Source organism: Dunckerocampus dactyliophorus, chromosome 8 (genome assembly GCF_027744805.1).
Source record: "Dunckerocampus dactyliophorus isolate RoL2022-P2 chromosome 8, RoL_Ddac_1.1, whole genome shotgun sequence".
Classification (NCBI taxonomy): Eukaryota; Metazoa; Chordata; class Actinopteri; order Syngnathiformes; family Syngnathidae; genus Dunckerocampus; species Dunckerocampus dactyliophorus.
Window position 1 is genome coordinate 23552465 of NC_072826.1, and position 23663 is coordinate 23576127.

Consider the following 23663-nt stretch of genomic DNA (forward strand, 5'->3'; position numbering starts at 1 on the left):
AAAAAGCACGCATGCGCATAAGTTTGTCATCTTCTGCTTTTCAAGACTTACAAGAAGTGGAATTATTTCAGAAAATATGAGGAGAATGTCGACTGGGGTGAGTCATGTTTGTCGAAATATTCGGATAGTTTGGTTTGTCTTGTGAGCGCACTTCTGGTCACGTGACGGCAACGAGTTGGCGGTGAGTCGGTGACATCATCGTTTTCGTATTGCCTGTACACACAACAAAGACAAGCCGGCGTTCTCAGATTTTCCCACTCTGGAAACTGTTTTAAAAAAATACTGTTTCTGGTCACCCACAGCACCGTTCTCGTGTGGATGAAAGGCTGAAACTATCAAATACTTTGCCGTTTTGACCTGATAACGTTTCCGTGTGGGCGGCCCCTGAGAAGAGAGTAACTCTCCTGCGTGGGCGGGACTCAAGAATAGTATAATCAGGTAGGAATTTCCTAGTTTGAGACCTTCCGGCTTCCTCCTATGAAGGGCAGGTGTCCAGCGCTGTGTCTTTTGTACTAACCCTATCTTCCAGACAATTTCTTGCCCAAAAAATTGAAAATACAGAAATGTGTTTGACTGATCTCTTCTCGGGAAAAACAAACTCAAATGTTTCAACTGGGGGCTCGTCCGGGATCCCAAGAGATCTTACACAGTTTCACAGTTTCTCTTTCAGCCAGCAGCCGCTTCTTTAAATTTCTAAAGGTAAGCAGTAAACCTGTTTCGCCAAATTTCTGCAGTCATATGCTCTGCTGAATAGACTAACTGTTGTGGATGTTATGTTAATCTAATATATGTCTGGAATATTTCAAAAGTTTAATAACTATAGACCAGGGGTCTCAAACACAATTTACCTGGGGGCCGCTGGAGGTAGAGTCTGAGTGAGGCTGGGCCGCATCAAGTATTGGGAGTAGGGCTGTGAATCTCGGGTCATCTCACAATACGACACGCGATACATGGCTCACAATAACAATAATATCTCGATACGGTGATTAGGTGAACCAAATAAATAAATAAATAATTTCATGGTGTATATTTTGCTGCAATCAGCTGGGATAGGCTCCAGCTTACCCGTGACACTAATGAAGACAAGCGGTATAGAAAATGGGTGGAATTTTTTTACCACATTTTTGAAGTGACTCACTCACTCTTAGTTCAGTATAGGCTTTTATGTGCATCCTACGAATAATATTGGCTTGTCGCAGGCCGTATTGCAGTAATCTTTGAAGACAAGTCGCGGGCCGCAAAATGGCCCACGGGCCACGAGTTTGTGACCCCTGCTATAGACCGACTATAGGGTGGGATAGTTATCTTGGTATACCGAGGATTTATGCTAGGGTCCGACTACTGGGCGGAACTAGCATTTGTGTGTGTTGAGTTAAAGGTGTCAGTTTTAAAGGCCTTGGCACCGAAAGCTTCTCACCTTTTATGAATAGTGTTGTGCGCAGGGCGGGTGAAAAGGGGAGGGTGTTCTAATCTGACATTAATGAAAATGAAAGAGCAAGAAATCTGTTTGTGGGGGCACCGGAACCAAATTTTTCTTGTTTATATTTACTGTGTTGTGTGAAAATAAATTACGTGAGTGTAGTGATGTGGACAGTCAAAGCACGAGTGGGGGAAACCTAATGGTGCTAACAGAACCCACTGTCTGCAAAGTAGGCTGTCTGGTGTGTGTTCCTTATGTGACCACCACTTAAGCGGAGCGCTCGGGACATAGCGTGCCATACGTCTCTGCCGACCAGCTTGTGTGAATGGTGATTGATGAGAGGAGGCGTGACGGAGGGCTTAGCCTTCCGGCCGGGACTATGGAGTTCCGTTCGAGTTAGGGAGAAATTGCAAAAATGATGACCGTCATCAGAGCATGTGAATTAACTGAGGGAGCGATAGCGAACATACAGTGAGGCAAAAAAGTATTTAGTCAGCCACCAATTGCGCACGTTCTCTCACTTAAAAGATGAACGAGGTCACCAATTTTCATCATAGGTATTCAAGATTCAAGATTCAAGAGAGTTTTATTGTCATGTGCATAGTACAACAGCAGTTATACCATGCAATGAAAATCTTATTCTGTTCATTCTCCCAAGAAAAGAAAGAAAACAAATGAAAGAATAAGAACATAAGAAACATAAACACATAAACATATATACCAATAAATTAAGCAACAACAACAGACGAGACATTAATACAAGTAAATAATACAAATAAATAAATAAATAAAGTGCTATGAGTGTGTGCGTGTGTTGCGTGTGGCGTGTGCGAGTGCTTCGTTGAGGAGCCTGATGGCCTGTGGGTAAAAGCTGTTTGCCAGCCTTGTGGTCCTGGACTTCAAATTTCCTCAGTCTTCTCAGGAAGATATATACCTCACCAGGTATACCTCAACTATGAGAGACAAAATGAGAAAAAAAAATCCAGAAAATCACATTGTCTGATTTTTAAAGAATTTATTTAATTATGGTGGAAAATAAGTATTTGGTCACTAAGAAAAGTTCATCTCAATACTTTGTTATCTACCCTTTGTTGGCAATGACAGAGGTCAAATGTTTTGAGGAAGTCTTCACAAGGTTTCCACACACTGTTACTGGTATTTTGGCCCATTCCTCCACACAGATCTCCAGTGATGTTTTGGGGCAATCGCTGGGCAATATAGACTGTCAACTCGCTCCAAAGATTTTCTATGGGGTTGAGCTCTGGAGACTGGTTAGGCTACTCCAGGACCTTGAAATGCTTCTTATGAGGGCACTCCTTCGTGCCTGGGTGGTGTTTTTGGGATCATTATCATGCTGAAAGACCAAGCCACATTTCATCTTCAATGCCCTTGCTGATGGAATGAGGTTTTCACTCAAAATCGCACGATACAAGGCCTCATTCATTCTTTCCTTTACACGGATAAGTCGTCCTGGTCTTTTTGGAGAAAAATAGCTGCAAAGTATGATGTTTCCACCCCCATCCTTCACAGTAGGTATGGTGTTCTTTGGATTCAACTCAGCATTCTGTCTCCTCCAAACACGACAAGTTGAGTTTCTACCAAAAAGTTCTCTTTTGGTTTCATTTGACCATATCACATTCTTCCAATCGTCTTCTGGATCATCCAAATACTCTCTAGCAACTTCAGACGAGCCTGGACATGTACTGGCTTAAGCAGGGGGCACTGCAGGCACCTGGCAGCGTAGTGTGTTACTGAAGGTAGCCTTTTTACTTTGGTCCCAGCTCCCTGCAGGTCATTCACTAGGTCCTCCCATGTGGTTCTGGGATTTTTGCTCACCGTTCTCGTGATCATTTCGACCCCACGGAGTGAGATCTTGCGTGGAGCCCCACATCCAGGGAGATTATCAGTGGTCTTGTATGTCTTCCATTTTCTAATAATTGCACCAGCCCAGTGCAGGTCTACAGTTTTGTTTCTGGTGTCCTTTGACAGATCTTTGGTCTTGTTGAGGTTGAGGTAGTTGAGGTATACCTATGATGAAAATTGGAGACCTCACTCATCTTTTAAGTGGGAGAACATGCGCAATTGGTGGCTGACTAAATACTTTTTTGCCCCACTGTATACACAGACTCGGCTTATAACTCCAAAGCCGTACACACGGAGTTAAAACATTGGATGAGGACAGATTACATGACATCTACTGGAAAGCCCATTAAAAATCTTGAACACATTATTAGGCTGCAGGAAGCGTTAGCCCTCCCTGCTACAGAGGCCATTATCAAGTGCCCAGGACATCAGGTGGGGAACTCACGCATTGCCAGAGGGAATAATGCTGCTGATCTTGCTGCTAAGGCAGCAGCAGGTTATGTAAATAAATGTACAGATTACCAGATGATGACTGTAGCGATGAAACGTTGAGCTTTAAATGATTAGTTGACATGCAAAGTGAAGCAGCTCCACAGGAACAACAAGCATGGTTAGCGAAAGATGCCAGCAAGTGCACATAAACTGGCATCTGGAGGTCACACGATGGATATGTTTTTGTGTCAACAAAGTTGTTGTTGCTGTGCAAGGAAGGCCATGTTAGGGGACGTCAGTCAGGGAGGAGATTGACAGAGATGATAAAGAAGCAGTGGTGGCATCCGGACATGTCAGATGTTTGTAAATATTATGTAGATACTGTACATGCGAAAGTTGTTCATCATTTAACCCCAAAACAACTCTCAAGCTGGGGGTGGGAGCATTTCCAGCGCCCTCAGGCCCTTGGAAAGAAGTTGACTTCACTGTCACGGCCTCACAACAGCGAGTAAAGGGCTATAGCTACCTGCTGGTGGCTGTAGACACCTCCTCCAGATGGGTGGAGGCCATTCCCACAAAAACAGACAGCAAAAGAGGTCATAGACTGGCTGGTTTGTGACCTGATCCCAAGGTATGGCCTCCCCACTATCATTCGTTCTGACAATGGCACCCCCTTCGCTTCTCAGTCACTAGGAGAGGTGAAAAGATTTTTTGCCATCCAATATAAATTTAGGCCCGTGTGTCATCCCTGCATCCCACAATTAGCTAAACGATGTGACTCAACTGAAATGACTTGGGTGCAAGCATTGTCGTTGGCTTTGTCTGCCATCCGGTCAAGCCCAAATGAGACGACAGGCTCGTCACCTCATGAACTCCTCACAGGACTGTTGTGGAAAAAATTATTTAAGAAAAGAGAATGCCTGAAATAAAGACAGGGAGTTTGCCCAGTTTCTTTCTTTTGCAAAGGAGGTCAGACAACATACAGAAACACACAGCATGCATGGCTGCAGTCTGCAGATGTCTGGCGTCTTGGCTAAAACTCTTATACCCCGTAGCATGCAAATGATTTACATTGTAAAAGAAAAGACACATTCTTGTCACTCACTCCCCTGATGTCGCCCTTGTATATCGGGGTTAGCTTACGCGGCTTGTCGCACCCATGCTAGATACCCTCCTGACTGCGAGGTCAACTATGTTTGAAGGGACTTCCTGATGCCGCCTTGTCCTGGGGGGGAACTAGTAATAAAGAGTGACTTCCTCTGGCACTGTTTATTACCCCCAGGCTACAGATAACCTCCTGCAGGGCCCACTATGTACAACATGTACTCAGATACAAGAATTGAAGCTCTACAAAAGGCTATAAAAAAGTAGTTCACTTAATAAGATAATGTGTTACCTAAGTTATACCTGTAAACTGTACATTTTCCCATCATAGGACAAAGCACATAGCACATTCACCAAGCCGGCCGGCTATGGCACTCCTGTCAAGGAGAATTTCTCCCATTTGATAGAGGACAAGAGTTATGTGGAGGATTTGCAAAATGCTATACGATTTGTGTCTGACTTGATACCAGAGGTCCTGGAAAGGGAACTATCTTCAGGATCGACCGAAGATGTGCAACCTGGTGATTGGGTGTATAGGAGAGTATACCAGCAAACTTGGAAGAAGGAGGCAGGATCTGTTCAAGGTAGAGTCAGCTTCCTCATTTGGCGTCAGGGTGTCATTAGAGAACATTCACTGAACTGGACTAGGCGGAGATGTGATCACCATGGCTGTCTATATTTTTGGTCTTCTTACCCGCGACACTAGACTGGTCAACAGGTGCACTGACTACCGACGTGCTTCCCCTTACGGTTGTAGCTTCGGATGAAAGATGTTCAGATCTGAATATTTGTGACTTCCTTCCCCACGATTTCAACTGCAGACGCATACAAACGTGTTTCAGCTTCCATTGTGTTATTCTCAATATTTGCGACTTGTCCAGGCCGGCCTACTGTTGTGGTTACTTTTCAAGGTGAGACGTCTAGGGCCCTCCCTTGGCCTACCAACTCTCAGCTATAGAGGAGGCTCTGCCTCTTTTCCCGAAGAGCAAGGTCTAATTGACCGGCCCTACTGTGCCTGAACCACCGGACCCGGGGGATGATGACTGCTCAGGCTGTTATTGACTTAAACCATTTGTGGAAGTGTTATTTGACATGACACTGATGGATATCATTTGGCATTTGTCGTAAACACCATTACACACCAGTGTATAGTATCCCGACTAAAAGATAATGAAAAACACAACACAGCGCTTGAATACGTCATCATTTTATATTATAACCATGATAATATTGTGTTTGATTAATATTAATCATAACAAACATCAGGTTGTCAATTAAATAATTCTAGGGATTAAGGTTACAAGACACAGCGCTAATATGTCGTTAGTGCGCCGTTTCTTGCTTTTCTTTGGACAATTTATAAACAAAATTATTTTTGCATATATCAAATTAGTATGTCATCTATAGCAACATTTATTTACCAGGCACGGCCTTTTATTCGTATGGATAGTGTCTCTTTCATTTTCCATGAATGATGAACTTTTGTTTTGTTGCGCTACACACAACATTAGTTCCTCATAAAATAATTAGGTTTAGTAGTGTACCTTTGAATCAGTGGGTGTTTCGGCCTTTCAACATTAGACACCCTCATCAAAGGTGGCCAACTACAGGGTGATGAAGCCTGAGCATGTGTCCCATGCCCAATCATGAGTAAAGTAGTGTCTGGAAAGTGGAGGGAGATGAGCTAGGCAGTAAGGTCCCGCCCTGGGACCAAAAAACTGCCCCGCCCACGGGGTCATCGCTAAGCCTCACCCCTTCCCCCACACCCCACCCTTGGGTAAGGGCAGGAAGGAAAAGTACTACTTAAAACTACTTTAGAGTCACTGTTACTGTTAGTCTTAATTCAAGTGGTTAAAACTACATCAAAATGCGTAACCTATCATGTTCGTTTCGACTCATGCAATGGATTATTCCATGTAACTGTGCATGTGCAGATTGATTCAGGACGACGACGGCAAAAACAAAGTTGTTGGCGCGGTGTGGAGGAAGATGAAGCGGAGTTACCCGAGTGGAGCGGAGAAGGAGAGAGGAAAGTACGGTTTTTATCAAAACTACCGAAGGTGTCAGCATTTTTCATAGTCCCAAGTACATACGTCGACACACAGGAGCCAGATGGTCTTGACAGGAGCAATGCTGTCAGTGTCAGCCACGCAGATAGTTTTCGGGATGAAGCTGAGCCTGCGAGTGATGTTTTCATCACAAAGATGTGAGTATTTTTGTGACGACATGTGTGTGCACACCAAGACCTTCTGCACATACAACAACAAACCGTGGCTGACACCCAAACTCAGGCAGCTGCGTCAGACCAAGGAGATGGCTAACAGAAGCAGGGATTGGATCCTGTACAGGCAGGCCAGAAACTCCCTGACAAAGGAGGTCAAGGTAGCTAAGAGGAGCTACACTGAGGAACAAAAAAACAGCTTTGCTGCCACAACCCTGCATCAGTTTGGAGAGGCCTGCAGGACATCAACAACTGCAGGAGACCATCCGCCCACCCTCTGGAAACCCCCCAACTCGCCGACGACCTTTACACCTTCTACACCAGGTTTGAAAAAAACTCCTTCACACCCCTCACAGTGTCTAATTTGGACACCTTAAGGTTTCTGGGAACCACAATCTCTCGAGACCTGAAGTGATCCTCTCACATAGACACTGTACGGAAAAAGGTCCAGCAGAGGTTGTACTTCCTACGACAACTCAGGAAATTCAGTGTGCCCCAGGAGCTGCTGTTCCAGTTCTACACCGCAATTATTTAATCTGTTCTGTGCACTTCCATCACTGTCTGGTTTGGATCTGCAACCAAACAGGACAGGAACAGACTCCAAAGGGCCATCAAGTCAGCAGAAAAAATTAGCCGACCTCCCCTCCAGACACTTCACACCCTGGTCAAAAACTGTTCAAACTCCTCCCCTCAGGTAGGTGCTACAGAGCACAGTACGCCAAAACAACCAGGCACAGAGACAGTTTCTTCCCCAAGGCCGTCACTCTGATCAACACTTAAACACATCAGTGTTGACCCCCCCCCCAAAAAATACTGTGAATGTAAATCCTATTTTTTTTCTTTTAATGTAAATGCAGTCTGTTGTATAAATAAATGCAGCTAATATCCCGGTTTATTAATCACACACCCACTGAACTGCACTGTCATTATATTATTATCCCTTTTGCACATCTCAGTGTTACTCTTTAATTTCTTCTTAATCAATGATTTATTTTTTAGGTGTTGTGTGTATGTACAGTGAGAGCCAATTTAACCAAAGTCAAATTCCTTCTTTGTTTAAGCATACTTGGCCAATAAAGCCTGTTCTAATTCTGAGTATTAAAGCGGTAAACTTGTGGAAGATCAGAATTTCCCTTATTTTCCAGAACATTTCCCTTATGCAAATGTTCACAGGTATGATGGGGACTCGATGATGGGGTTTGTACAGTAATATGCATCGCTGCCACCTGCAGGAGTACTGTAGTATGATTTAAAAAAAAAGTCCTCAGATTGATTGAACTTGGATTGCAATTGATTGGACTTCGCGCAAGTTTCCTCTGTGAGTGAGTGCAACTCATTTAAGCACTGCATGCAGATCTTCTTTCACTAAAACTGCTTCCATGGTGCCCATAGATGGATCCAGAAGTATTCTTTTGGAAGGTGTTGTAACAGCAATGACGTGTCTGTGTGTGTGCTTCAGTGTTCTCGCAGGCGCTAGGATCCAGAGGAGTGGCTCCGCTTTATCCTCGCCTCTCCCCATCCTCTCCCTCTCTCTCTCTCTCTCTCTCTCTCCTGTCTCTCCCCATCTCTCTCATCTTCTTCCTCGCATGAAGACTGTTTTAAAGTCTGACAGACTTCCTGCATGGATGGAGGAACCATGTAGCGCATTTTCTCCACAAAGCAAGCATTGACGTTCCTCTCTGTGACTGCAGGACGAAGATTTTCTCCGCAGGTGTCACATGCATGCACAGTACTGTTGGCCGTGCTCTAATTGAGGAATATCGGACGCAAAGACTGGATGTGAAAGAGCATTTCTTCGCATCCGCGTTCACTTCTGCCCTGTCGCCGGTTTGAACGCCAAAAGGGAGGAAGTCAACTCTTATTTCTATCATGTGGACGTTCCTGCAAACGTGTAGCTGCTGGATTTTCCTCCTGGTCGTTTCCTCCATCCTTCTCCGGACAGAGTGTCATCCCGGTAAGTTTAATCTCTTTCGTACTTGGCTGTGTTCTGTAACAGTGTATACTTTCTACATTAGGACGGAGAAATGCAAAATCTATTTGCCTGTTTTACCTGCTAGTTTGTTATTGGTCCGATACCAAGTAAATGCAGAGCCAGTGGCCGATGCCGATACTTTTACTTGGAATATTGCAATTGCAATTGATTGTGTGGTCCTGCTGGTGTAATGTTACATGCTTCCCTTGTTGGCATTGAGTGTCCAAATGTCCAGTAGCCGGTCCCAAGCGTGGATAAATGTGGGGTGTCGAGAAGGGCATCCATTGTAAAAACAAAAAAGACAAATCAAACATGCTATTGACTCAATGAGGCGACCCCTGAAGGCAGAAGCGGAAAGATCCCAAAACAAATGTAAAAATCCTGTGATGTCCTATAATTCTATCAGGATTATAGTCAAATAAAACGAAGGACAAATATTTGAGGCAAATGTAAAAAAGTATTTATTTTGTCAACAAACTTGTATGTGAAGAATTTAACAATTTCTAAATATAATTCTTAGCTGGTGAGGCATTGACTCCTTTGGATTTTTTTTGTTGTTGTTGTTAATACAGGTTTTGTATGGAAGGGATAACAAGAAAATTCACTTTCCTTGAAAACATTGCTTTCAAATGCTTCTTCCATCCATTCATCCATTTTCTATGCCGATTCTCCTCATTAAGGTCACGGGGGTATCCTGGAGCCTATCCCAGCTGACTTCGGGCGACAGGCGGGGTACACCCTGGACTGGTCGCCAGCCAATGGCAAGGCACATATAGGCAAACAACCATTCACACTCACATTCATACCTATGGACAATTTAGAGTCTCCAATTAACCTAACATGCATGTTTTTGGATGTGGGAGGAAACCGGAGTACCCGGAGAAAACGCACGCACGGGGAGAACATGCAAACTCTACACAGAAATGCCCAACAGAGATTCGAACCCAGGTCTTCCCGATCTCCTCACTATGACTGTGTGGCCAATATGCTAACCACTAGACCACCGTGCGGTCTAGAATACTTCTTAGTCCCATTTGTATGTATGTATAGTACTTTATTAATCCCACAGCAGGGAAATTCACTTGTTACAGCAGCAAGCACGATACGCAAGTAAAGAATACATATTGACTACAACATGGTTCAAGTGGTGCAGGTGTTGTAGAGCCTGACAGCGGTCGGTATGAAGGACCTGCGGAACCTCTCCTTCTTACACCGTGGGTGTAACAGTCTGCTGCTGAAGGAGCTGCTAAGGGAACCCACAGTGTCATGTAGGGAGTGAGAGGTGTTGTCCATGATGGATGTCAGCTTAGCCAACATCCTTCTCTCCCCCACTTCCTCCACGGAGTCCAGAGGACCGTCCAGGACAGAGCTCGCTCTCCTGATCAGCCTATTGATCTTGCTCTTGTCCCTGTCCGTGCTGCCCCCTCTCCAGCAGCCCACAGCATAGAAGATGGCTGAGGCCACCACAGAGTCATAAAAGGTCCGTAAAAGAGTCCTGCACACACCAAAGGACCTCAGTCTCCTCAGCAGGTGGAGGCGACTCTTGCCCTTCTTGTAGAGGGCGTGGGTGTTGACGGACCAGTCCAGTTTGTTGTTAAGGTGAACACCCAGGAATTTGTAGCTGTCTACCAACTCTATGTCCGCTCCCTGGATGTTCACCGGTGTGAAGTGAGAAGTTTATTTTTTTATTTCTGAAAAACATTTGTGTTGTTGTTGTAAAAGTCGGATCACCTCCTGGTGAAATTGGATATATAATCCTCCATCTTGGTGGTCAAATTCATTAATTCAGCTGAGTATAGAAATATCTTTAATGTGACTTGTTGCTAAATCTACCTCCAGCTGGTGCTGCTGTCAAAAAAACATACAAAAACGCTGTGTTTTCCCCTCTCTGGAAGGGCAGCAATGACAAGCAACTTCTAGCTCACGCATGCTCCTTCAGGATGAGGTGGAGTACCTCAGCGTATGACATTACTGTGTATTTAATGTCGGGTTAACAGAAATAATGTTATACTTAACATTACATTGACATTACACAGGCTGGGGAAAGTCATGGTGTATAATCAATGTTTCTGCAACATTACATTATTGGCCACATGCGGACAAACACGAACTGGCAGGCTCAGTCCGCCATCCAGAGTACTCTTTGAGTGCACTCAGACTTTAGGCACTTAAGGCGAGAGGCCGTGTATTTGATCAGGGAATGTACATATTCAGCAATTTTTCCTCAAGAAAATGTTATTATTTTTTATTTTATTTTATTTTTTGTATTATTTTATGTGTGAGTTGCTTTTAACCGGGTTTACAGTGTCCTTGGTTCCTTGAAAGGCGCTTACAAATAAAGATTTCCTGGATTTTTAGGACATTTCATGCAAAAATTCTGATATTGTGTCAGAGGAGCGTCTGACTTGAGTCACATGTAAGTGAGGAAACAGTAATAAGCAGGGTTCCCTGTCAGCTGGCGGAGTGTGTACACTCATGATCAAAATTTTAGTGACACATTGCAAGTATTTACATTTTGGACCTTAAGGAGGTTCTAAGTAGAGCTTCAAAATGCAAAAAGAAAAAAAAAAGAAGTAAGCAAACAAGCATTACATTGAAATAGATTGTTCGTTAGCTGATCAAAAATTTAAGACCATAGCACAGAAAAACCCAACCTGCCCTAAAATAGAAACAAAATGTTGAAAAAAGGACTCAGTAATGAGTAGCTGAGGAATTCTTGTTAATCACCTCAAATATTGGTTTGGGTATGCATGATTCCAGTGTTTCCAGGAGGCTAGTGGGAATGTTGCTCCAGGTGGTCCATTTTTGGAAACTTCATTGTAAACCTACTACGTCCAACCTCAGCAGCAATGGCGGCCTTGCTTATGCAGCTCAGTAATCCGACCGCGTTCAAAGAGAGAAAGCTTTTTCGCTTTTGCCATCAAGAGATCATGACAATACCTGACAGAAAATGATATTGAATACACATTTTTGCCAGGATTTTGCCTTTTAAATGCTGTGGTATTAAACTTTTGATCACCTGATGAACAGCCTATTTCACTTTAAATAGATAGTTCGGATTTTTTGACATGAAGTTGTATGACATCCTCATCAGCAGTGTAGTGCATCAACAGTGACTTACCCCCCCCCCCCCACTTCGTCCCTGAGCCGAGTTCTGGTCGGATTATGGTGATGAAGGACGTAGGTCCAGTTAGTTGGTAGGGCCCCTTAAATTATGAGTTTGGCTTCTCAAAACAATATGCATTCAAAATAGTAATATATTTGCATGACAAAAATGCCTCACAATCCCGTCGTATCACTGCGTGCTATCGCCTGTCCATTGTTGTGTACGTGTTCCACAGTGTTTACATGCGCGGAAGAAGATTTTATCCGCTGTTTGAACACAAGCTTGTATGCATGTTCAAGTAAAATTAAACCATTACTATAACCATTACCATATTGTTTAGAGAGCCAAACTCTTTACGTAAGTGGCCTCACCAACTAACTGGAACTACGTTCCTCATCACCGTGTCACTGATGGGGATGTCAAACAACTTCATGTCAAAAAATCCCAACTATCCCTTTAATGCTTGTTTGGAACAAATTACTTAATTTTTTTTTGTCTCCCTCCCATTTCTTCTTTTGCATTTTGAAGCTTACTTAGAACCTCCAACAGTGCAAAAATTCTTGCAATTTTTCAACTGGTCTTAAAATGTTGATCACAAGTGTATAATTTATTTGGATTTGAATGGATTTAAATGGATTCGATTTCTTTTGTGCCTTTTTACCAGGTACCCAAAGCGCTTCACAGTGAACCCATTATTCATTCACTCCGCAGTCACACACTGGTGGTGGTAATCTGCATCTGTAGCCACAGCTGCCCTGGGGTAGACTGACAGAAACGTGGCTGGCAATTCACGCCTATGGCCTCTCCAACCACCACCGAACATTCATTCACATTTATACACCAGTGTGGGCAGCACTGGAGGCATGGTGGGTGAAGTGTCTTGCCCAAGGACACAGCACTGATGGAGGGATGGAAGCATGGAAGCAGGGTATGAACCAACCATCCAGTTTTTGGGCGACCTGCTCCACCTCCTGAGCCACTTCTCAGCCTATGTAATTTATATTCCCCATCCATTCATTTTCTATGCCACATCTCCTCATTAGGGTTGCAGTGGTATGCTGGAGCCTATCCCAGCTGACTTCGGGCGACAGGCGGGGTACACCCTGGACTGGTCGCCAGCCAATTGCAGTACCATTCACACTCACATTCATACCTATGAACGATTTAGAGTTGCCAACTTGTTTTTTGGAATGTGGGAGTACCCGGAGAAAACCCACGCATGCACGCACGCACGCACGGGAGAACATGCAAACTCCACAAATTCTCCAAGGGAGAATCGAACCAGGTCTCCCCGATCTCCAGACTGTGACTGTGTGGCCAACATGCTAACCACTAGACTAGGCTATAGGTACAGGTATTTAGTACAGTACAGTATTTTCAAACGCAATACAAAAACAAAAACTAAGAAATGCCAGACTTTCATCCTACACAATTCAATTTGGCCATCTTAGCCGTTGCACCTCTTTTTTGTGTGGAAAACAGAAGATTACTTGTGTAATTGTGTTCTGGGACACTGGAGATGAAGCTGGGTATCAATATAAGTTCCTCTGGAGCTCATGGCTGTCTTATTGTCATGTTAAGCTTTCGCAATGTCAGCGGTCATCTTTTTAAGACCCTTGAATTTTAGTAGGTGCTGTTACGAACTTATAACGATCTTATAATGATGTTCAGAGTTCCGATGTCCGTGAATGCACCTCATGTGAGTGTGCTTCGTTGAGAGAGTGCAAAATGAGGAGAGAGGTGTTGCAAGGTGGAGATGGTGTTGGAATAAAATTTCAAAATGATTGAAAATGGAAACTCATGTATGGAAAAATATTTGTGATTCCAAGACTGTTACCACTGTTCTGTTTTCTAAAAGATACAATTACGAATAACTAAAAAAAAGAAAGAAATGGATGAATCTCTTTTTCTAAGGCATTTGCTAGGGCAGTTAAGATGAGATCACACAGTAGGCGACTTATCCTGGAAAACATTTGGAAAGATTGACAAGTTGAATGGCCAGCCATCCCTCAGCTCTTATCCTCCTCCAACCCTTCGCATGAGCTACATTACCCAGCTATCTTTTCCTGGAAATTATATGATGAAATAATGGCACATATCCAAATAATTCCATAATTTACTTACACGATACTCGGGCAAATAACCATTATTTTCTTCGTCAATTAAGCTGAAGCTTGTTGTTTCAATTGACTAATCGGTTAGGCCCGAGACCAGGGGTCTAGGCTCTGGAGCCGCATGCGGTTCTTTTATCCTTCTGCTTTGGCTCCAGCTTGTTTATGCTTCTGTGTAGTCACTACGCCGTCTCTTCTGACCTCATCATGAGCCTTTCAGAGTTGGAGTTGATCATGTGCCGCACAATGCTCCATCAAAGTGCTAATGGCAGTGTTTTCTGGTGAGTCAGAATTTCGCTTGTTAGTAGCCCTGTCACGATAATCGATAAAACGATTAATCGAACGATAGAAAAAAACGCGGCCGATAATTTTGACACCTCAATAAATTGACATGTGCGACATGTACGTATGCCTGTTCCATTTCCTCGTCTCACTGTAGCACACAGGGTGGATGACAAGAGGCTTCACTCTGCTTGTGTCTGTGTGCATTGGTTGTGTAGTCAAATGAAGGGAAAGAATGAGCCTCCTGTCAGCTATTGAGCCTCTTTGTCTCAGTAGGTGGAGGCGGGGGCTAGCCACGTAGTGATTGGATATACAGAGTGCTAGCTAGCAGTTAGCAACCAAACGCTAATATGAATGAAATCACAAAAGCGATCATCGAATACCACATTTCCAGTGTGGATGTCCTGTGGGGCATTCGTCCCGGTGAAGTGTTGCTCACTGCATTGCAGGGGACGAACGGTGCGAGTTGCCTGGGAGGGCGTGCATGTTGCGGGCAGCGGTTCCTGAGCTGTGTGGCCGAGTGGAGGAGGACGTGTGGAAGGACAATCAGCAACATTGCATTTTACTCAGCGGTGATTCAGCTCAAATATGACCCCTATATTTGTTTAACAATACACTACATAAATGCGTGTTTGTGTGTGTGTAGGTTTTATTGGAGTGTTTCTTTTTTTTCTTAACAGAGACAGTCTATCTAGTGTAGCTTTGCTGGGAGCACCTGCTGTTTCCCAGCGTGCTTTGCTGTACAGTGTTTGTACTTGTAAAAGTACATACTTAGAGTTCACATAGTTGTCAGTTATTACTCTGCATTATACATTGGTAGCGTCGTGTCTGTTTTTATCCACCTATTGCGTTGCTGTGTGTAGTTTCATTGACACCTTGAGTAGGATTGCAGTGGTGACCTCCTGCCATTTGTGAGCGTTAAAGTACACTAAGTCCCCTACTAACGAACATCTGACGTTCGAACATTCGGAGATACGAACACAAGCCGACTGGTCTATATTTTCATGTGTTTTGCCTTATAAGTCCATATTTATACTGCTACATGCTTGACCAGCCAACCCATATTTATACTAGTACATGCTTGACCACTAGAGGGCACTGTGACACTGCTAATGGGACCAACAGATACAGGAAGACGAGGAAGAGGGGAGAGGAGGGCTAAGAGTTGTATGATACAACCCGGACAGAGCGTGTGATGAAAGTTTATGAGTTAATAGGCCTGCTTAATTCTACACCACCCACAGAACACTACCTCTTTTAGAAGAGTCTAACGACGACCACAATTTGTCCTTTTTTTCAATATCTCCTCCTCCTCCTCCACCACAACCAACGACGTATGCTCGACCACTCCTCTTCAAAGGTAAATAACATTTATCATTACGTATTATTATATCATTTTCATTAATTATCCTCGTTTAATATTACTACTGCATCCAAACTCATATTTACATGCATACGCATATACTGTATATGTATACACGTACATGTAGTACCTATATCATTGCTAATATTACCTTTTCCACTACTTAAGAACAATTCGACTTAAGAACGGTCGTCTGGAACCAATTGTGTTTGTTAGTTGGGGACTTAGTGTAGTCAACGTCTATGACTCAAACAGGTACACTACACTTGAGTAGCGTCTTGTGGTTCAAATGTGACAGAAGGGACATTTACTGACAATCTTAAAAAAAATTTAACCTTAATGAAAAAAATGGTCTAAAAAAGGTTGAAATTACCGAATATCGACGATAATTTATAGCACAATTATCAACCACCAAAATGAGTACAGGCCCACTTCTTAGCTTCATTTGTCACTAATGAACAATGGTAACTAAAGGGACATGTAGAGTGGTACTGGAAGTGGAACTAATCAATGTGTTATAACCCTTTTATTGTATATGTTGGTCCAAAATCGGCGGGGAAGGCTTAAGAAATGTGACTAATTGCCAACTGGTGTGGCTCTTCACTCCGCCAGGAAGACAGAAAAGGAACGTGACATTATGCTTAAGTAAACTATATATGTAGCGTTATGTACTATTTACTTGTCAAATATTGTAGGTGTTGTGACTCCTAGTCGCTTTTAATTTGGTGGAAACGAGCCCAAAATGTTCTTTTGATGCTAAAGGTTGCTGACTCCTGCCCTAGATGGACCAAATCAATATCAACCAGTTAATGATTTGGTCTGCAACATATCAGAAAAAAGGCAAAAATGTTGATCACTGTTTTCCAAAATCAAAGCTGATGTGTGTATATATATATCTTGTTTTGCCTAAAAAACAAAAATAATAGGTCAACTTTCATGGATGACTAAAGAGAATATTTACATGTGAGAGGCAGAAATCAAAGGATATTTACATTTTTAAATCAAAAAACGATTCATCAAATACCAAAAGAGTTGTTGATTAATTGTCGTATCTCTAATGATACACATCTATTCTGGAAAAAGTATGGAATTTAGAAATGTCAAATCCGTAGGAACCCTCGATTTACTGTCGACAAAAATGCAAATGTCACTTCATGAGGAATTAATGAATTAGCTGTTTCTAATTAAGTTTTGTTTGCCAGACCATGGCGCTTCAGCGTGAGGCTGTAATGTGATTTTGAAGTATGGCATGTTTGTTTAACTGTCTCTGATAAGCAGTGTAAGTCTTTGCTTGTGCGCCCAAAATGACAAATTGAAAATAAAAGCCTGTACAGTAAGATAAGAGATAATCTGACGGTTGTCAAGTCTTGATTCATCTTCTCAGGCTGGGAAAAATGTCTCTACACTTCCAAAGAGTGGATGGACCTTTGACTGCGCCCTGGACGCGTGGCAGCTCCTTGTGGTGTTGAAATTCACGTGTCCATCTATCTATAAAAAAAACACGTTTAACACAGAGCTAGCTAGTCAGTAACTAACTAGGAAAGGCCTAAACACTCAAAAGTCCACAACATGAACCTGTTAAAAGTACAGAATGCCAGTCCTGGGGGTGCTAGCTTGCTAGTTTGAGTTGCTATGGTAATTGTTCAGTGTCAATAAACACAGCTGTTGACACCTATACTGTGTATGTATAGTCTGTCATATACTCTGTCGCCGAATGCCTCACCTTTTCATCCGTTTCTAGGCAGAGACTGTCCCTCACTTGAAATACGTACGGTGTGGCCAATGGGACATTAGGTTGCTGGAATGGCTTTTTGCCAGCCTGCACAAGCATGCACAGACACACACACAGAGCAAAATGTATCGCAGACCCGCAGTCCATAAGGTGCATTATTGTCCGAAAGGTACATGGTTTTATCATATATCCAATAAATATTTACAATATATTTGAACAGCACAACAAAAACACATATTTGTGAAAATAAGAACAGGAGAACTGAAAAATATTAATCTCATCAGGCTAGTATTGATCCGATACTGAAAATATCAACATTTGGATCGGTCCACCTCTACCACAAGCACTTAAATAGGCAAATGTGTGGTAAGCAAGCGAACAAAAGCCAGCATAATTAATTTCATTAAACTTGGCCGAGCTTGAAAGATAACACTTTTGGTAACGGTAAAGGTATCTTTCCTGCACCGCCTAAACAGCTTTTATGCTACTTACTTTTTTAGGATGCCTTTTTTTGAGCAAAATGACCCTCTTATGACCGGGGCTTAAGAGGCTTGTTTTGTTGTTTTATTGCTCATTCCACTATGTTTTCTTCACATTGTTTTTATAATGTTTGGGAGAAATGCAGCTGAACTCTTTGAACAGACTTCCATGACAAAAAGCAGTGGTGAAAAGATTGGAAAAAAAACGATGAGTGTATGTTTGTTTGTTTGTGTTCTTTGCTCCAGCAACTTGATATGTGTGGCAAAGCCAAACATGATACACAAACGTAAATTTATAATGCAGGATCTGTGGTTCCTTCCTACCCATCTTTCTCAGTTCGACCACGTGCTGTCATGATAGTGGCTGCGAGCGAAAGCGAGTTAGTTGGTTTATGTTGAATGGCTGTCAGATGATGTGGAAACAGAGATGAGTGTGCTTCGCTCCTGCTGGGTGTCATCATTGGTGGTGTTACTCTCTTTACCTCCTGCCTGCTAACGCTTTTCTATTAATAAGCCTCTTAGCCGGGAGGTATGGAAAGCTCTGGGAAAGGAAAGATAAGGTCCAAATCCATCCATTTTCTATACTGCTTGTCCTCATTAGGAGACACCATGGACTGATAACCAGTCAATCACAGGACACATACTGTATATACAGCGTTCTTCCAAACATTGGCAAAATGGTGACACTAATAACATTAAAAGAGGGTGAAGAAGTTCTGAAATTTGCAGTGAGTCAAATGTAATGCCAAATGTGTCGTTTTTGTGTCAGTTAGGTCAAAAGAAACACCAAACATTAACATGTAAGCTACAGAAGGAAATTTGTGTAGAAATTGAATGTGAATGCTAAAGCTGAACAGAAATACTGCAGAGGAAATGTGGAGTTGCAGAACAGTGTATTTATTTTTTTTTACATGTGGAAAATTGTTATCCTTAATGTTTTGATGCTTGAGTGGAGAAACTGGGAATGATTCTGTCGTCATCTATATTTTACTTAATATATAGACAAATGTCGACAAATAAAGTCAGAAGAATTATAAAGATCAAAAGGAAATTGTAAAAAAAAAAAAAAACATTTTCAAAAGGAATGTTGTCATGTAAAATCTGCAATTATGGAAACCTTGGGAATTTTTTGGACAGTTCACACACTCACACACGCACACACACGCATGCATGCACACAGAAACACACACGCACACGCTCGCACACACACGTTACCAGCAATGCAAAAGACACTAAACATTAAGTTTAGTGTCTTTTGCGTCTTCTTAGTGTCTTTTGCTTCTTGAACTGAGGTGTCATACACATTAACCTCTGGCAACAGTACAGCATTTATTTTTAATACTTTAAAAAAATGATGATCCTATATTGTTTTAAAATCTTTTGGCAAACTAGTTGGGGAAACAAGTTGTAGCACACAGGTTCCATTTTATTGCCTGGCTTATATGAAATGACAGAATATTTACTTATCCTGGAAATCAAATGTTTCTGCGTACCCCCTAAATTTGCTTGTGTACGCGTACCCCTGGTTGGGAAGCACTGACCTATAACACAAAGTGGACATGCAAATTGTTTTATATATAATTTATTATGTTGAATTTGTGTTTTTACAAAATGTCAAATATCAAAATAGCCTCTCCCTCCTTTCTGTTGAATCTGGTTGATGCAAGTGGACTGTAATAGCGACTGGTCAAACTACTTGATTTGCAGCGAGATGCGAAACTACCGTACTGGGTTCACACTTGGAACATCGTAGATGAACTAGCAAAACATAATCATGCAGATTCGGGTTGTTTTATGCATTACTTATTAGCATATTTACCGTAATTTTATCGTAATTTTCGCGCCTGAATGTAAGCCGCACCCCCTAAATTTAAAGAGAAAAATAGATTTATACAGTACATATAAAGGCTGCACATGTCTATAATTCGCAGGTGTCCATGTCTTAACCTCGGATATTTAGTACACAGAAAGATGGTACACAGAAATATATTATTTTACTTTTAATTCATTAAATGCTTTCATCCAAACAATGACAAACAGTGTGTGTAATACGGCTGGTTAAACAGTAGCTTACCAGAAAAGTCATTCATCTGTCTTCATCTTCCTTCTGCATCTTCTTTGGTGGCGGAATTGAACAGCCTCATAATTCCTTCGTTACACACTTTGTCAGTCTCTTTCTCTCTTTCATTGTCACTCTGTCACTTTTGTCTCGAGGCAAATTAGCCCTTGAGCTTATGCTGTCTTCTTCATCACGCAGTAGTCCAGCCTTTCGATACCGATAGTGGTGGTGGATTTTTTGACACTGCTACACACTTTCAGATCCAATGGCAGACTTGCAGAATCGCTTGTAACTTGAAAGCTGCGTCATATGCATTTGTTTGTTTGCTTTCCACGGTGAGGCTCCACGGAGCGCAGAATGACTGTTCTGAAGCATACAAGATGTCACGAGATTAGAACAGGACCTTAAATTAGCCACATCACTGTATAAGCCACTGGGTTCAAAGCGGGAAAAAAATTAGCTTCTACACCGGAAATTATGGTAGCTTTTTTTAGAAAATTGACAATATCAAAATGGCCTCCGCGTCCCCTGTTTTTTCTCTACAGTATGCAGCCCTGGGCAGAGGAAGTTTGGACATCCCTGGATTACGTATTGAAACTGAAACTGACCTAGCTATGCTTAATGTGCTTAACAATGCAACTTGTGGAAAATGTGGCCCTGACTCCGGCCTGCAGTGTTTTTGAGACCACAGTTAAGCACTTTATTCTCAGAGCTTTCGAGGAGTAGAATACCTTGTTTATGCTGAAGTCCACCGTAATAATAACATATCCAGCTGCAGAGAAATATCCATAATGATTCAGCCAACAGGAACTACAGGGTATTATGCTCAGTCTGCATAAAGCAACCTGACTGATGCCGACATGCCCCCGGTCATCCACACAATGGCCGCTTTATAACCACGCAAACATCTGTTGTTTTTAGGATGAAAAGTGCAGAATGCTACCGCAGGCGTCTGCAAGCTGATATCGGGCATCACTGTGACTCTTTTGTCAACAACATGCAGCATCAGCATTGAGGTGTCGCACCCCTGTCACTGTGCTGCTCTTCAGCCTTAGGTAACTAAACACTCAAAGATGGAGGGCGGCTACAGAAAAGACACGTAAAGAAAGACATGTTTGGCCTTCAATATGTCATGAATGGGCCCCATTGCTCTCGGCTGGGGAGGAAAAACAGAACAGTCATTGTAATCTCTGAAGCGTCTGAGCAAACGTGTCTGCTTGCCCTCACAAACATGCCCCCCCACTCCCTATATCTCTTGTCTCTTTGCTCACTTTCTGAACATGCATCCTTCATCTCAGCACAGTTAACCATTCTAAGCAGCCCTCTGTGTCGCCAACCTTTTCTCTGAGCCTTTTTGTCACGGTGATACAAGAGGGAAAGGGGTGGGCGGGGGCTGACATTTAAGGAAAGAGATCGGATATGCTTCGTGGCTCTCGGTTGGAGACATTATCGTCGTCATCATCTCAGCGCTTGCTGGGCTATTATCTGCTCTCCGCCGTGGCCAGAAAAATGCTTGCTCGTCTGCGCAACGGTCACTTTATCAGTCTAGCTGGGGGCCTGTCATTGCCACCCCATCTTCCCTTAATAGATAGATTAAAAGATACCAGGTCTTGTTTGTGTGTACATAAGCAAGCAGTCGTGGGAGGAGTGGTGGCGGCAGTAAGCCTTGTAGGATGCTGTGTTGGTGGCCTCTGCCTGTCATAATGAGGCAGTCGCTGGAAATTGAGGATGAATGAAGCGACAGCAAGATAATTGGACCAGGATGAAAACCACCTTGCACCTCCTGTATCCAAAGTTTGACTAATGCTCTGACTTTTCTCTCCAGCACTCTGGAGTAGGGTTTCCCAGGGAAGCCGAGGATTGCGATACCCTATAGTTGGAACACACCCTCCTAAACAGGCGACCACAACCCCAGTCTGCTCCAGAGTACTGTTCCTCACGTGTCAACCAAGACAGTCCCACAAAATCCAGAGTCTTAAGGAATTCAGGGCGAATCTCGTCCTGCGGGCCTTTGCCACTGAGGAGTTTTCTGGCTACCTCAGATACCTCAGGCACAGTGATGGACAACATGTCGTTCACCTGGCCTCTGAACTTCTCTGTGTACCCCCCACTAGAACTGAAGAATGGGGAGTTTGGGCTTCCCTACTGAGACTAGCCCCTACCACCCGGACACAAAGAAGCAGAAGAAAATGGTTGAATTCTCTTTTGTCTTCTATTGATTTGCGCAGGAGATGATGCTGTATTGTTGCACAGGCAAAGTAAAGGTGTGATCATGATCCCAATGCGAATGACGATAAGTGCAGAGGTGCTCGTGATATTTCAAGAATATATTGAAGAATATCATTTTTTTGTCTTTGGATCTCACAGAGCCTCAGATCCACAGCACTGCTTTAAACTGGTGAATAGCGGCAAAGAGCGCTCTCCCTTTTTTCCCCTTCCTGGGCTCTGTTGCACTCTTACTTAATTGGCTTTTGAAAATAACATTTGATCTTCAACCGCCACCAAGTTCTCGTCTTCCATTTCATTGTTTTTAATCAAATCACTGCTGCATTGCTTGGTGAGTGGAGTACTTCTACTATTTTCTAGATCAGTGTTTTTCAACCAATGTGCCGTGGCACACTCATGTGCCGTGAGGGATTGTCTGGTGTGCCGTGGGAAAGTATCCAATTTCACCTAATTATTATCCGCAAATAATGTGCTGTCTAGTAGTGATCGGCAAAGCAGCCACGTAATACACTTCCATATCAGTAGGTGGCAGCAGGTAGCTTTGTTCAGGCAAAATAATCAATGCATGAATGTGTCAGATGGCGGTGACAGTGGCATTGTGGCTAGCGAAACAGTGATGGAGACGTTTTTGAAAAGGAAAGATGCTGACTCTGAACTGCACCCTGGAAAAAATTTGGACCCAGATGAAGGCCCAAGTATGAGTGGAGGTCAAAAGAAAGCAAAGACGGATAGCGGAAGCAAATTCTCTTGCACGAGGCAGTACTAGCTGTCTTTCATTTGGATTTACTTTTACTGGGGATGCAAGGAAACGACTATGTTGTGCTTGGTGTGTGGTGAAAAACTATCCAACAATGTTATGGTCACAAGTAAGCTTCAACACCATCTCCAAATGAGACTGAGAGTTGTTGAGGAAGAGCATCGTGTGTGTCTTTCTTCGATTCCTGCCAGGATATTAGCTCTGTGTTCATCCAAACAAGCACAGGTTTCACACTGAGTGAGTAGAAATATGAATGATTCTAAAATACTTCACTACTCTTTGTGTTTATTTGATTCCGACACTGACACTGTGATGAGAACAACTTTATATTGTCAATAAAGGCTACAGAGTTCATTTGTTAGCATTTTCGGCTGGTGGTGTGCCTCGTGGTTTTTTCAATAAAAAAAATGGTTGAAAAACACTGTTCTAGATGGTGCCTCCTAAGTTTTGGTTTAGTCAGGTTGATCAATGAGAGCTTTCCAACACCATTTGTGTTCTTAGTTGCTGTCTTTCTGCAACAACAACATTCCCATTGA

The 23663-nt window shown here is 42.8% G+C and overlaps 1 protein-coding gene across 12 annotated transcripts in view; it reads left to right on the top strand.

The window, feature by feature from the left end:
- Window positions 1-8603: 8603 nt before the first annotated feature.
- LOC129185846 (receptor-type tyrosine-protein phosphatase gamma-like) overlaps window positions 8604-23663 on the top strand; it is a 453526-nt gene continuing 438466 nt past the window's right edge. For all 12 annotated transcript variants that reach the window (XR_008572146.1, XR_008572147.1, XR_008572145.1 and 9 more), the window contains exon 1: window positions 8604-8994. Coding sequence is in view for 8 of the 12 variants with exons in the window: in XM_054783372.1 (XP_054639347.1) it covers window positions 8910-8994 (85 nt within the window). In the remaining 4 variants the exon portion in view is untranslated. The remainder of the gene's footprint in view (window positions 8995-23663) is intronic.